At 45.1% G+C, this 13376-nt stretch overlaps 1 protein-coding gene across 1 annotated transcript in view; it reads left to right on the top strand.

Annotated features, from left to right (window-relative positions):
- Positions 1-9270, top strand: part of LOC113576851 (SH3 and cysteine-rich domain-containing protein 2) — a 30680-nt gene extending 21410 nt beyond the window's left edge. The window contains exons 9-11 of the mRNA XM_035533432.1: positions 1659-1710; positions 5761-5898; positions 6165-9270. Coding sequence (XP_035389325.1) covers positions 1659-1710; positions 5761-5898; positions 6165-6263 — 289 coding nt within the window. The 3' untranslated portion in view covers positions 6264-9270. The remainder of the gene's footprint in view (positions 1-1658; positions 1711-5760; positions 5899-6164) is intronic.
- The last annotated feature ends 4106 nt before the right edge of the window (positions 9271-13376 follow it).

Raw genomic sequence — 13376 nt, 5'->3', positions numbered from 1 at the left:
GTCTGCACAGCTTCCGAGCACTGCGGCACTGCATAGCACTACACATTCTGCACAGCACTACACAGCACTAAGCAACACTAAACAGCACTACACAGCACTGCCGGACTGATGAGGCACTAATGAGGCTAATGAGGCTTTATTGTCATTTGTCCTTTACAGCTGTTGCCAAATCTGTGAGAAGAATACTTATACAGTGATTAAAAATGGTTAAAGTGGTGATGTGTTTGAAAACATAAAAGGAAGAAATGAAAAAGAAATGAGGGAAAAAAGGAATTGTTGTGTTAGAAAGATTTCTGTGTTTTCTGTGTAGCACACGGCGGTTTTAATACATTTTTCTTTGATTTGTTGCGGATCTGAAGACAGTCCAGGTTTGGGGGTGTATGGTGAGCTGGCATTAAGAGTGGAGAAGCCTACTCTGTACCCATGTGCCTTGGGAGTGTCTGGGATGAGTTTAGTTGTTTAGTTTGTTTGTGTTGAATGTCGCTATGGGTCTGTTTCTTTGGTAAACTCATTATTGCATGTAGGTATACTATAAGATTTTTTACACGTAAGCATTTCATCCAGAGAGACAGCATGAACTCATCCCAGTGCTCACAGTGGACTGTTCCATTAAAGCGCTGAGTCTCCCTAAAAGAGATGGTTCACATTTAATAGCTGCGACTCTAATTGCTGGAGCCTTCTAGATTTGATCTGCATGGCCAGACTCACAGTTTTGGCTGAACTCATAAGGAGTGTGGGGTTTGTTTTCTTACTATGATCTTTTCTGGTTCCGATATCGTTTAGTCAGTCGAAGAGATACGCAGCCCGTCGAGGTGAACTGAACCGAAAACTGAACACCTCTCTCGGGAATATTAGCATGTCTGAGAAAGACAGTTACACGCCAGCTTAGGCTAAAGGTGCGCCCACAGAAAAGCAAACCAGGACGAAAGGGCAAAGATGAAGGAGTTGACAGGCAGAGTGGGTCTGTCGAAAGGTTACGGCAGGACTCCAGGGCTCCATCCTCCACCCTTCCCTCAGGGAGAGTGCCGAGTGCAGAGTGTTGTGATGAAGAGTACCCTCACGCCATCTGCTGAGGCACTCGTCTGAGGGGCTCAGCCAGTGGAGAGGGTTGAGGGTGTAGTGGGGGGGATTCAGGGGGGCGCTGTCGCACCAGACATGTAGCTGTGCTACAAATGTTCCACACTGAATACGTTACTGACCGCTTGCTTAAAAAATTCAAGAATCTTTTCATTTGTATTGCATAAAATCAACATATAAAACAAAGAGACAAATGCATTCATTTTGCGATTCTTTTTGGTTTTTAACTTCTCATATTTCCAGAATGATTCTAACTGGTCAAATGACCAGTATGAGCAGTGGATTAGCAGTGGACCAAAATATATCAAAGTTCTGAATAAAAAAAATTTAAAATCCTGCATGGAATGCAATTTACCAGCTGACTAATTCTGCCTGCTGGCTTGAGCTATTCAGGGGGAACAACTATTACCTTCTGAAATGTTTTATGTGACGACAGGCCTGTGGGGAGGTTAACGTTTCTCGGCTACCTCACTGCTTGTCTGCTGTAATGAGCTGACTGTGAGGATATTGTTAACTCCTCTTTCCCCCTATCTTCTCTCCCTCTCTCCCTCTCTCCCTCTCTCCCTCGGTTCCTGGAACAGGCCAGGCGACCGCGTGCAGGTGATGGATGACTCCAACGAGGACTGGTGGAAGGTAAGCTTTATTTATGAAATAGCTGGTGGAGATGGTAGTTTTATTAAACTGGGGTGTGTGTGTGTGTGTGTGTGTGTGTGTGTGTGTGTGTGTGTGTGTGTGTGTGTGTGTTTATGTACACTTTATGCAGACTTCAGCACTGCAGCATTGCAGAAATTAAGGTGGGATCCACAGTAGTTGCTGGCAAGAATCTGCTGTTCCAATAGCACATTTGAAGCAGCTCTGATATAAAATCTTAAAATTATGTCCATTTTCAGATAGCAGATCATTACTTGTGCAGTTAGCTGATGCCATGTGTGTTAAGATGGAATTTATGTGTCCGATGATCTCACCTGAAGTTCCATCCTCCCATGGAACATAAATGTAAGCCAGTAGCCTTCTCACTCTCGTCCTCTATGCCACCAGAAAGATCACTGTTTGCTCTTGCTTCAGCCTGCTCACTTACAGAAACTGTTCCCTCTCGCTTCAGCCTGCTCACTTACTGAAACTGTTCCCTCTCGCTTCAGCCTGCTCACTTACAGAAACTGTTCCCTCTCGCTTCAGCCTGCTCACTTACTGAAACTGTTCCCTCTCGCTTCAGCCTGCTCACTTACAGAAACTGTTCCCTCTCGCTTCAGCCTGCTCACTTACTGAAACTGTTCCCTCTCGCTTCAGCCTGCTCACTTACTGAAACTGTTCCCTCTCGCTTCAGCCTGCTCACTTACGGAAACTGTTCCCTCTCACTTCAACCTGCTCACTTACAGAAACTGTTCCCTCTCGCTTCAGCCTGCTCACTTACTGAAACTGTTCCCTCTCGCTTCAGCCTGCTCACTTACAGAAACTGTTCCCTCTCGCTTCAGCCTGCTCACTTACGGAAACTGTTCCCTCTCACTTCAACCTGCTCACTTACAGAAACTGTTCCCTCTCGCTTCAGCCTGCTAACTTACTGAAACTGTTCCCTCTCGCTTCAGCCTCCTCACTTACGGAAACTGTTCCCTCTCGCTTCAGCCTGCTCACTTACGGAAACTGTTCCCTCTCGCTTCAGCCTCCTCACTTACGGAAACTGTTCCCTCTCGCTTCAGCCTCCTCACTTACGGAAACTGTTCCCTCTCGCTTCAGCCTGCTCACTTACTGAAACTGATCCCTCTCGCTTCAGCCTCCTCACTTACGGAAACTGTTCCCTCTCGCTTCAGCCTGCTCACTTACGGAAACTGTTCCCTCTCGCTTCAGCCTGCTCACTTACGGAAACTGATCCCTCTCGCTTCAGCCTCCTCACTTACGGAAACTGATCCCTCTCGCTTCAGCCTCCTCACTTACGGAAACTGTTCCCTCTCGCTTCAGCCTGCTCACTTACGGAAACTGATCCCTCTCGCTTCAGCCTCCTCACTTACGGAAACTGTTCCCTCTCGCTTCAGCCTCCTCACTTACGGAAACTGTTCCCTCTCACTTCAACCTGCTCACTTACAGAAACTGTTCCCTCTCGCTTCAGCCTGCTCACTTACTGAAACTGTTCCCTCTCGCTTCAGCCTGCTCACTTACAGAAACTGTTCCCTCTCGCTTCAGCCTGCTCACTTACGGAAACTGTTCCCTCTCACTTCAACCTGCTCACTTACAGAAACTGTTCCCTCTCGCTTCAGCCTGCTCACTTACTGAAACTGTTCCCTCTCGCTTCAGCCTCCTCACTTACGGAAACTGTTCCCTCTCGCTTCAGCCTGCTCACTTACGGAAACTGTTCCCTCTCGCTTCAGCCTCCTCACTTACGGAAACTGTTCCCTCTCGCTTCAGCCTCCTCACTTACGGAAACTGTTCCCTCTCGCTTCAGCCTGCTCACTTACTGAAACTGATCCCTCTCGCTTCAGCCTCCTCACTTACGGAAACTGTTCCCTCTCGCTTCAGCCTGCTCACTTACGGAAACTGTTCCCTCTCGCTTCAGCCTGCTCACTTACGGAAACTGATCCCTCTCGCTTCAGCCTCCTCACTTACGGAAACTGATCCCTCTCGCTTCAGCCTCCTCACTTACGGAAACTGTTCCCTCTCGCTTCAGCCTGCTCACTTACGGAAACTGATCCCTCTCGCTTCAGCCTCCTCACTTACGGAAACTGTTCCCTCTCGCTTCAGCCTGCTCACTAGCGGAAACTGTTCCCTCTCGCTTCAGCCTGCTCACTTACGGAAACTGTTCCCTCTCGCTCCAGCCTGCTCACTAGCGGAAACTGTTCCCTCTCGCTTCAGCCTCCTCACTTACGGAAACTGTTCCTTCCCTCCTGCATCTGTCCTTCCTTTTGTATCTCTATTTTCACCCCTCCCTCCCCCGCTAAAAGGCTCTGGCAGAATGCAGGCATGAGCCGGTACAAAGCTCCGTTTGTCATGTTCGCCTGCAGGAGCTGAAATGCCTGCCACTGCTATTCATAGCCTCACTCTGGAGTGAGGGAGTCTAATGGTGTGGGTCATGGGGCTGTGACAGTGGAGAAGCAGAGCTTGATGAAAAATTAATAAGCTTTCCGCTTCGCTGATGGAAGCGAAACCGTGAGCGGACGTTTGGGAAGATGCTGGCTCACGGGAGAATGCAGAGCACACATAGCACACCGCGAGTAAAGACCACTGCAACTGTACACATGCACACACAGATACACACAGGCACACACACATATGCATGCACACATGCACACAGATGTGTTGCATTTTCCTTTTTTAATCTCTTAAACATCTACTGACGCAAAATCACTGTCTTCTCACTTCTTCAAGTTTTCTTAGACTGGCTAACACACAGATAAAAGGGAAAAATAGGTGTATAAATAGTTGCACAATTATGAGGAATATGATGTAGTAAACATAATTTTGTTAAATTTTCTTACAGTACAATACCATGTGTATACAGACATGGATACCTACATTATGTGTGTAGTTAATAGGTCACCACAATGCATTCATGCTGACCTGAGATGGACCATGTGGGTATGAAAGAGACCCACTGGCCTTGTTCTCTCACAAACCCAAAGAAAAAGGTGGCAAGGTGATCCTTCTGTCAAACTGACCACACTGACCACACTGACCCTGATCCCAAAGGCATCACCTGACCTTCTGCACAATTGTCCTTCATTATAATAACATAGGCAATTTTAAAGTGATTTTGTTGGATTTTCTGAAAACTAAGTAGCAAAAAAACTCAAAAAGCTGGTGTAACTTCCCTGCAACTTTATACAAATTTGCAGTCAGGAGATAACATTTTACAACACTGTTGTTCTCTCGGGACACTGAGTCATATTTGCTCTCCGGCTGCAGTCTGTGAACAAACCTGCTAGCAGAGAGCCCATAAAATAAATAATCCCACTAGCCTAGCAGAGAATCCACCAATTTAAAAGATCCTGCTTAAAGAGAACACGACACTAAAAAAATGCTTGCAAAGAACCTGCCAATAAAAAAAAATACTAGCAGAGAACCCACCAATAAAAAAAAATGCTAGTGGAGACCTCACTAATAAAAACTTGCTAGCAGAGAACCCACTAACAAAGGGCCACGCTAACAGAGGACATGCTAACATAGAACATACTAATAGAGGACATGCTAACAGAGGACCCACTAACAAAGGGCCACGCTAACAGAGGACATGCTAACATAGAACATACTAATAGAGGACATGCTAACAGAGGACCCACTAACAAAGGGCCACGCTAACAGAGGACATGCTAACATAGAACATACTAATAGAGGACCCACGAACAGATATGATAACAGAGGGCACCTGCTGGAAGGCCTCAGGGAAGCACAAAGGGATGACATCAATCAACAGTGCTCATAAGACACTCATAAGAATAAAAGCTCAAAAAGTGAAAGGCAAGAATGACACTGCACTGTCATCAGGTGATGTGAGAAGTTTGTGAACTACCAATGCCCCTTTGATGCATGTTTCATTTGAGTGTGGCTTTGAGTCATAAAAATCAAAGAACCTAAGAGAAAAACATTTTTTGGTTGGGTTGCTATGGCAACTAACTTGTGTATGCGTGTGTGTGTGTGTGTGTGTGTGTGTGTGTGTGTGTGTGTGTGTGTGTGTGTGTGTGTTTGTGTGTGTTTTAGGGAAAGAGTCGCAATAAAGTTGGTTTTTTCCCAGCAAACTTCGTACAGAGAGTGCGTCCTGGAGAACGAGTGTGGAGGGTCACACAGGGCTTCCATGGCAACCGTGAGAAAGGCCACATGACGGTGAAAGAGCTGCAGGTAGGCTAAGATACACACACACACACACAAAAATACACACACACACACACACACACACACACAAAAATACACATACACACACACACACACACAAAAATACACATACACACGCACACACACCAACCTCCACACTCACAAAGCACAGGAAAATTGTACTTACCGGTGGGCGTTGACTAATATTCATTTTGTTTGTTTTCAAAGCTGTCTCCTTCTAGTTGTGAGCGCAGCTGTTTGCTCCTAGTGTATCTCCTCTTCTGTCGTCTCAGGTGTGTGTCGGTAAAGGTGAGGAGGATAACGGCTTTGTGAAGCTCAGCAGCGGGAAGAAGCGTGGCCTGGTGCCCTCACACTGTGTCCTGGAGATATAAACCACTCCCCCTGACTGGCCAAGGGGCAGTAAGAGATGTGAATCACGCCCCCTGAATGGCTGAGGGGAAGTAGGAGATGTGAACCACACCCCCTGGCCAGCCGAGTGACAGTCGATGTGAACCACGCCCCCTGACCAACCAAGGGGAATCGGGAGATCCTACATATCCTCACCTCTCACACCTAGACGGCAGGGACACACTTGCACATGCGGACACATATGCACACACATATACACATGCATGTACACACACACACACACACACACACATACACACACACACCTGGACGCTGCTGAGCAGAGGATGCACCTAAGCCTCAAACGAGTACCAATGCACCTAGGCACCTGTGCCATTGGTACCAACGCAGCTATACCATCAGTACCACCACACCTGTGCCATCAGTGTCAGAGCGTCAGAGTGTCGCTTCTTGCTGTATCTCATTGGAGTCAGTCGACTTTCAGGAGGCTTTCACGAGACTGAGCAATTGGCCAGCTGCCTGATCTGACATCTGACCTCTAACTAACACAATCAATCTCATTTGCATCATTGTTTTATTCGGTATTTATTCTAAAGGAGAGTGATTTGCGTGATCTCCTTTGCATAACAATTTCATTCAATATTAGCAACTTTAGGGAAACATTTTAGGGAGAAGAACATCTAAGAGCATTAACAATAGAGGTTAATGTGAGTATATTCAACTATATCTCACCCTCCCCTAAAGTTGTATGATTTTACTGTCTCGTGGAGTTGTTCTTGTAGGCTAGCAGTCAGAAAGCTTTTTCCATGTGAGGTTAACCCTTAGTTCACATGATCCATACAGTCATTTCTAACTACTTTTACCATGTCATGATAATCACATGTCATCTCAAGTCTCCTGTGTCTATGAGCAATTCTGACTAAAGAGGCTTTCACCTTTAAAGCATTACATGGAATTCCCACTCCATGCAGTATTACTGCTGTGTTACCGCTGTTACCACTATATTTCTGTGCTACTGCATTAGTCTCGCTCTCTCTCTCTCTCGCTCTCTCTCTCGCTCTCTCTCTTAACCTTCCTTCGCCAGTAGAATCACTGACTTCAGAAGGCAACTTCACTGATCAAACATATCTAATTATATACAATACATGGGTATCATAAAAGTACCTCCAAAACAATCATTTCTGATATGCTGGAAAACAATGTTCAGGCTACTATAGCAACCAACCACTTTGCCAGCTGGAGCTTGAGTGATCAAAAGCTATTTTCTAGCATTGAACAGTTCACATAAGAAATTGAGTTTAGCATGCAAACAGCCGTTTAGATTCTCACCAGCTTATGATGTCCACTAATATATGTTTACATATTTCAGAGATCGGCTAAACCCGAACACTACGTGACCATCCTAGAGCTGAGACCTTGGGACACAGTTAAATAAATTGTAAAATATGGCACAAAAGGCAAGAATAAAATGCCAGTTAATGCCAGTGAAGCCTAATCTAATTAAACATATGTAATCTTTACACAACATTGTACATCTGAAGGGGAGACATTCCAGACAAATTGCAGTAGACTCTTGCAACATGAGAAATGCACCAAACACCTTTAGGAGCCATAAAGGGTGAGCCAATCCACACACTCCATGCCGTGAGCTCCATACCACGAGCTCCTAACTGCGAGCTCGACACCACAAGTTCTGTAAGTCTCCACAAGGAGCCCCCAGCTACAGTAGTGAAGGCAGAAATCAAATGAGTGTTAATGATGAGGGCTCCACTCTGGGACTGGGCCTCACAGCAGTGATTCTGATACATCCACATCTCAAATTCAGCTTACGAGCATGCTTGTGAACACAAACAAACAGAAAATTGCTATAAAAGGATTAGGTTGCTGAAAACTAGATCTGGAAAACCAACAAAAATAATATTACACTTTGGGATCAGATAACAGAAAATAGAAGGCAACTCCTCATAACCATACAGTGTTAAGACTACACCTCTGCCTTCTTGCTTTCTAAGGATGTGCTTAGAAATTACACTGGGTTTTCACATGGCAGTTTCACATGGCTGACATTGCTGGCTCACGTTGCTGGCTCATTTTGTCTTAGGTCACAGCAACTCATGTGAGACTCACAGCATCATTCTTGAACGTATTCAGTATCCATGCTCAACAAAAGTACTACTACTAATGAGCCTCAAATGAAGCAACATGACAGTAAAAGAAGCCACAAGCATGTCTGCAGTACACATGACTTCACGTGACTACACTTCATGTGTTTAAAAACATGTACCAGGTATCAAAAAGTGTATCAAACCTAGAATGTTCTCATCTCAGTCCATGAGAGTTCCGCAGACTCTTACTCTAATGGAATGATCCAAACACTTTTTAGTCTTGGCAAGTACCGAACCTCAATCATTTTAAAATGTCATGGTTTAAAAATAATAATAATTTTGGCTACACATACCAGCCAAAAGAAATCACTCTGTTAAAAAGCGAAATCGGCAGGATGCCGTGAGTAGAAGTTGCTGGGGGCATGACTTCACTCCTTACCTAACACTGGGGAAGAGACACAACTTCCTGCCTCTCTAACGCGCATGGTTCTGCATGTGTTCCAGTACTTCAGTGAGAGTGGATGGGACCTCTTTGAAACAGTTCAAATTTTCGGGTGTTAACTGAATGTTTCCATGTGGATCAGCCACTGTGGCCCCTGCTATGGTCTGAGTGACATGTTCTCAGTTCTGAACCGATTTAGAAACGTGGACTGGTACAGAGGACAAGAAGGCAGCCTGCATGGATACCAGTCGACCGACTACATCACCCAGGCGACTTCCTGGTTTTCTTTTCATGCCTATCCTTCGCTTTTGCGATTGTCACGTCTTTGGCCGGTGATTCAGGTTTGCTTGTACTGATACTTTAACACACTGGATTGGGTGTGTGGGAAAATCCAGAGCTGAACATGTCTGACAGCAAGTACATGTGCACCTCCATTTGTGCATGTAAACACTGGATGGCAACCCACCCAAAAGCGTTCCAATAAACGTGCAGGAAATAAACTAGATGTCGTGTCTTCGCTGCTTTTGTGATCATTGGTCGATAGGCCACTGTTAGGACAAATCATCTGTTTTGAGGGTTTTACATTTCAACCAGCATATGTACTGTCACAGTGTTGAGTCACTGTGAACACCCAACACATACACACACACACACACACACACACACACACACACACACACACACACACACACATTAGGGAGTTACTAGGCAGAGCTCAAATGATCAACCACCAACTCCTACAATCATGCACTTCTCAGAGAAGCAAAAGATGACTCACACCATTAGCACTGTGGCTAGCTCTATGGAGATGACTCACACCAGTAGCTCTGTGGCTAGCTCCATAGAGCTCACTCACACCAGTACCACTGTGGCTAGCTCTATGGAGATGACTCACACCAGTAGCTCTGTGGCTAGCTCCATAGAGCTCACTCACACCAGTACCACTGTGGCTAGCTCTATGGAGATGACTCACACCAGTAGCACTGTGGCTAGCTCCATAGAGCTCACTCACACCAGTAGCACTGTAGCTAGCTCCATGGAGATGACTCACACCAGTAGCACTGTAGCTAGCTCCACGGAGATGACTCACACCAGTAGCTCTGTGGCTAGCTCTATGGAGATGATTTACACCAGTAGCAGTGTAGCTAGCTCTATGGAGATGACTCACACCAGTAGCACTGTGGCTAGCTCTATGGAGATGACTCACACCAGTAGCACTGTGGCTAGCTCCATAGAGCTAACTCACACCAGTAGCACTGTAGCTAGCTCCATAGAGCTAACTCACACCAGTAGCACTGTGGCTAGCTCGATGGAGATGAAGGCTGCCTTGTGACTAATGCTAGTCGAACTGCAGGTCCATCTCCAGTTGCCTAGCAGACCTGTGGGCTTCAGGCCCGCTGATGCTGTGCCCTTGATCCAGATATATAACAGGAGTTAGTCCAGGTGCCTCACCCTAGTCACCGGTCGACAGGATGCACCCATACATGAAAGAGACACCAGCGTTTCTGGTGATGAAGCAGTATCTCTGTGTCATTTGTAATCCCAGAAAAGACTGTGTTACCAAATAAAGAACATTCTAGCAAAAACCTTCACCTTATGTGGTGCAGTCTAGAGCCAACTAATCAAGCTGTCCTTAACACCTGGGTCAGAACACAAGCAATTTAAAAATTTGTTTCTACCCCCAAAGAAACTAACTGAATCTGTTATAAATAAATAAAACCCATCTGACTTCTATGAATTCTCCAGGTTTGTCTCAGGGCAAGTCCAGGAGAGCCATCCAAGTATGAGGTGCAGGACAGGGGAGGATGAGGAAGAGGAGGTTGGCACTGTGACAGGTGCATCCTGCAGAGAGTGAGACTCTGGTGGGTTGCCTGCTGCCTTGTGCACAGTTCTGAAAGGCTTTTACCCTGAGGGGCTGGGTGGGGTAATGAGGCTGACTGTCCTGAAGTTCAGGACACACAGATGATGAGCTGTCTTGTTTGGAGGGATTGCAAGGCTGCAGGAAAACACATGTAATGCCAAATGGACATCCTGAACCTGCTGGACAGCAGTTTTATACACACTGTACTAGACCTGAAACTGTAAAACTGGATATTTGTGTAAGATTGATTTAAAGCAGAAAGCACATAGTAAAAAGCAGGTGTGTATACTCACCTGCCACTTTATTAAAGTACCCCTGTCTTACAGGTGCATTTATTAGATGTGCAGTTACAGTCTCTGGCCCATCTGTAGAGACCTGCACAGATCTGCCAGCCATTCTCGACGCCTATAGAGCCTAGTCTATAGGTACATGAAGATCTTGAATCTTGCCAATCTATTCCCTTATTAAGTGAATTACCACTTCCTGCCCTCATTTCAGTACTAATACTAATGTAACTGTGGGGGAGCATGTGTGTGTGTGTGTGTGCTCCGCCTTAACAAACCTTAATTAACCCATCAAACGTTAATGAGAATAATTGGCATGGAGGAGCCTGAGGTGGGCAGGGAGTTGAGGATCCTTTCCGAGGCAAAGGGACACACTTCTTTTCCGCTGATCAGTGATTCACCAAAATTTGCAATCATCCGATTGACACACTGGAAATACAATTTTGCATATAATTTGCATCTGATTTGCATTTCATTTTTTGGTGTCATTTTCTCATCTGTCAAGTTCACATCATGTTTGACTAATTACAGTATCTAGTAAGAAAACAATAGTCAATGAATTATTTAATTCTGTTTCATAATTGGTTCTATGCCTTTTTAGTGTGTGTATTAAGTCATGTTGCTTGCAAACTTTTCATCTGTTTTGTCACATTTGCGCTAATGAAGCTTAAGACTTGATTGAAATGTAAGACTTGATTAAGGCTATGGAATATAAAATACAGAAAAAACAAAACAAGGGATGTCTCTTGAGTGAAATAATCATTAAATATTCATAAACCGTCTGTGAATATTTATCTGCTGCATTAATGAGCATGCATATTCACTTTTACTTTCAGAATTGTAGTCAAGGGCAAAACAGGATGAAACTAGCAAAGTCTTCACCCACTTAAATTACCACTCAGGTGAAAGCTTTATGGCAGCAGTTCTGTTTGAATGCATTTCATTGGCCCAGAGGGTCTTAATCTCTCTGGCTGCTCCTGCACTGACTAGTGGAGCCTTCTGGTATTGCACCTCTCTGACCCCTTAACCTTCCCCTTAGCCTTCCGAGCACAGTGTCAAGTTCATTTTGTGCCAAATAACAAATTTTGTGCCACCGGCCTCTCCTGATGTTTACCACCTATATGCACAGTTGCTGACGGAGATGACCATGGGTAGCACAGTGGCTTGGTGGTTAGAATGATGACCTCTCAGCACAGTGGTTTGTGGAGTTTCCATGTTGCCCTGTGTTTGCATGCTTTCCTTCCACAGCCTCAAAACATTGAGGTTAGGTAAAAATTAGCTACCCAATAAATTGTCTTGGTGTGTGTGTGTGTGTGTGTGTGTCTGCATGCCTGTTGGTGCTCTGTCCTGGGTGTTATCCTCTCTCCCTTTCCTGGGCCCAATGTAGACCCCCAGGGCTGTGCTTTCTGGTAGATAGTACATCGTGTGTAATTTGCAGCTTGTTGATTGTGAAATGTCCTTGGGTACTGAGAAAGGTGATATGTAAGTAGCTACATAGCATATCATGCTGGTAAAGCTTGTGAATGTGCTAAACCTGAGGAAACATTCTGGGTTGTGCTACAAATGTGCAGTGCCTATATTAGTTTATTACTTATTGCATGCTAATTTAGTTAGTATTCAATTTAACCAACGAACAGAATCTGTCATGTAAATATTTGTCGTATTTGTCATGAACCTGTCATTTAAACACCGTAATCAGGTTGTGTTAGTCAAATTAAGGCTGTAATTGGCATGAACAGAACCTGATTAACAGGCCTTGATTTCCCATCAGCCCATTCATTTCCTGTGGAATGTACATTATATCTCCTTCATTGTTTTCATTCTGCACATGCACTCAAGGGTCACTTCACAGGACAGCATGGTAAATAGTGGGAAACCATGCTATTGCCGTGAAAGTGAGGCTGAGGTAACATTTTCACCTCAACAAAACCCAGATTGAGATCCAACTACTAAATTGCTCACTATTGGTGGGGAGACTCCTCCTCTGATTGTTCCACCCTGGCCCCGCCCTTGCCCTGGCACCGCCTACTCTTCTATCAGCCTTGCATGTGTCTTGTTTCATGAACAATCAGTGTCTCTGAATAGTACATTTCTGTGGGGAGCAAGCCTGACCGGAGGTGCCTGCACAGCTCTCTCTCTCTCTGTTTCTCTGTCTCTCTCTCTAGCTCTCTGCGTTCTTGTGCGAATGAGAGCCTGCACATGTGCTGTGTTTTCTATGTAAATGAGTTTTAGTTATCAGGTCAATTCCATTCCTGTGTCAGCAGAGATCGGGAAAGATTACGGAGTAGATGGGAAGAGAGTTCCAGAGAGCTTGCAGGCATGCTGTTCCAACACTATAACTGCACACAAACAAATGCATGGACCATGGATAACTAAGAGACTTCTGCATGCCTCTTTAGCATATACCCAGAAACAAACGCAGTCACAACATTATCTTGGTGCAG

This window comes from Electrophorus electricus, chromosome 14, assembly GCF_013358815.1.
Source record: "Electrophorus electricus isolate fEleEle1 chromosome 14, fEleEle1.pri, whole genome shotgun sequence".
Taxonomy (NCBI): domain Eukaryota; kingdom Metazoa; phylum Chordata; class Actinopteri; order Gymnotiformes; family Gymnotidae; genus Electrophorus; species Electrophorus electricus.
The sequence above is the reverse complement of the archived record's forward strand: the minus strand, read 5'-3'. Positions and strand labels throughout refer to the sequence as shown.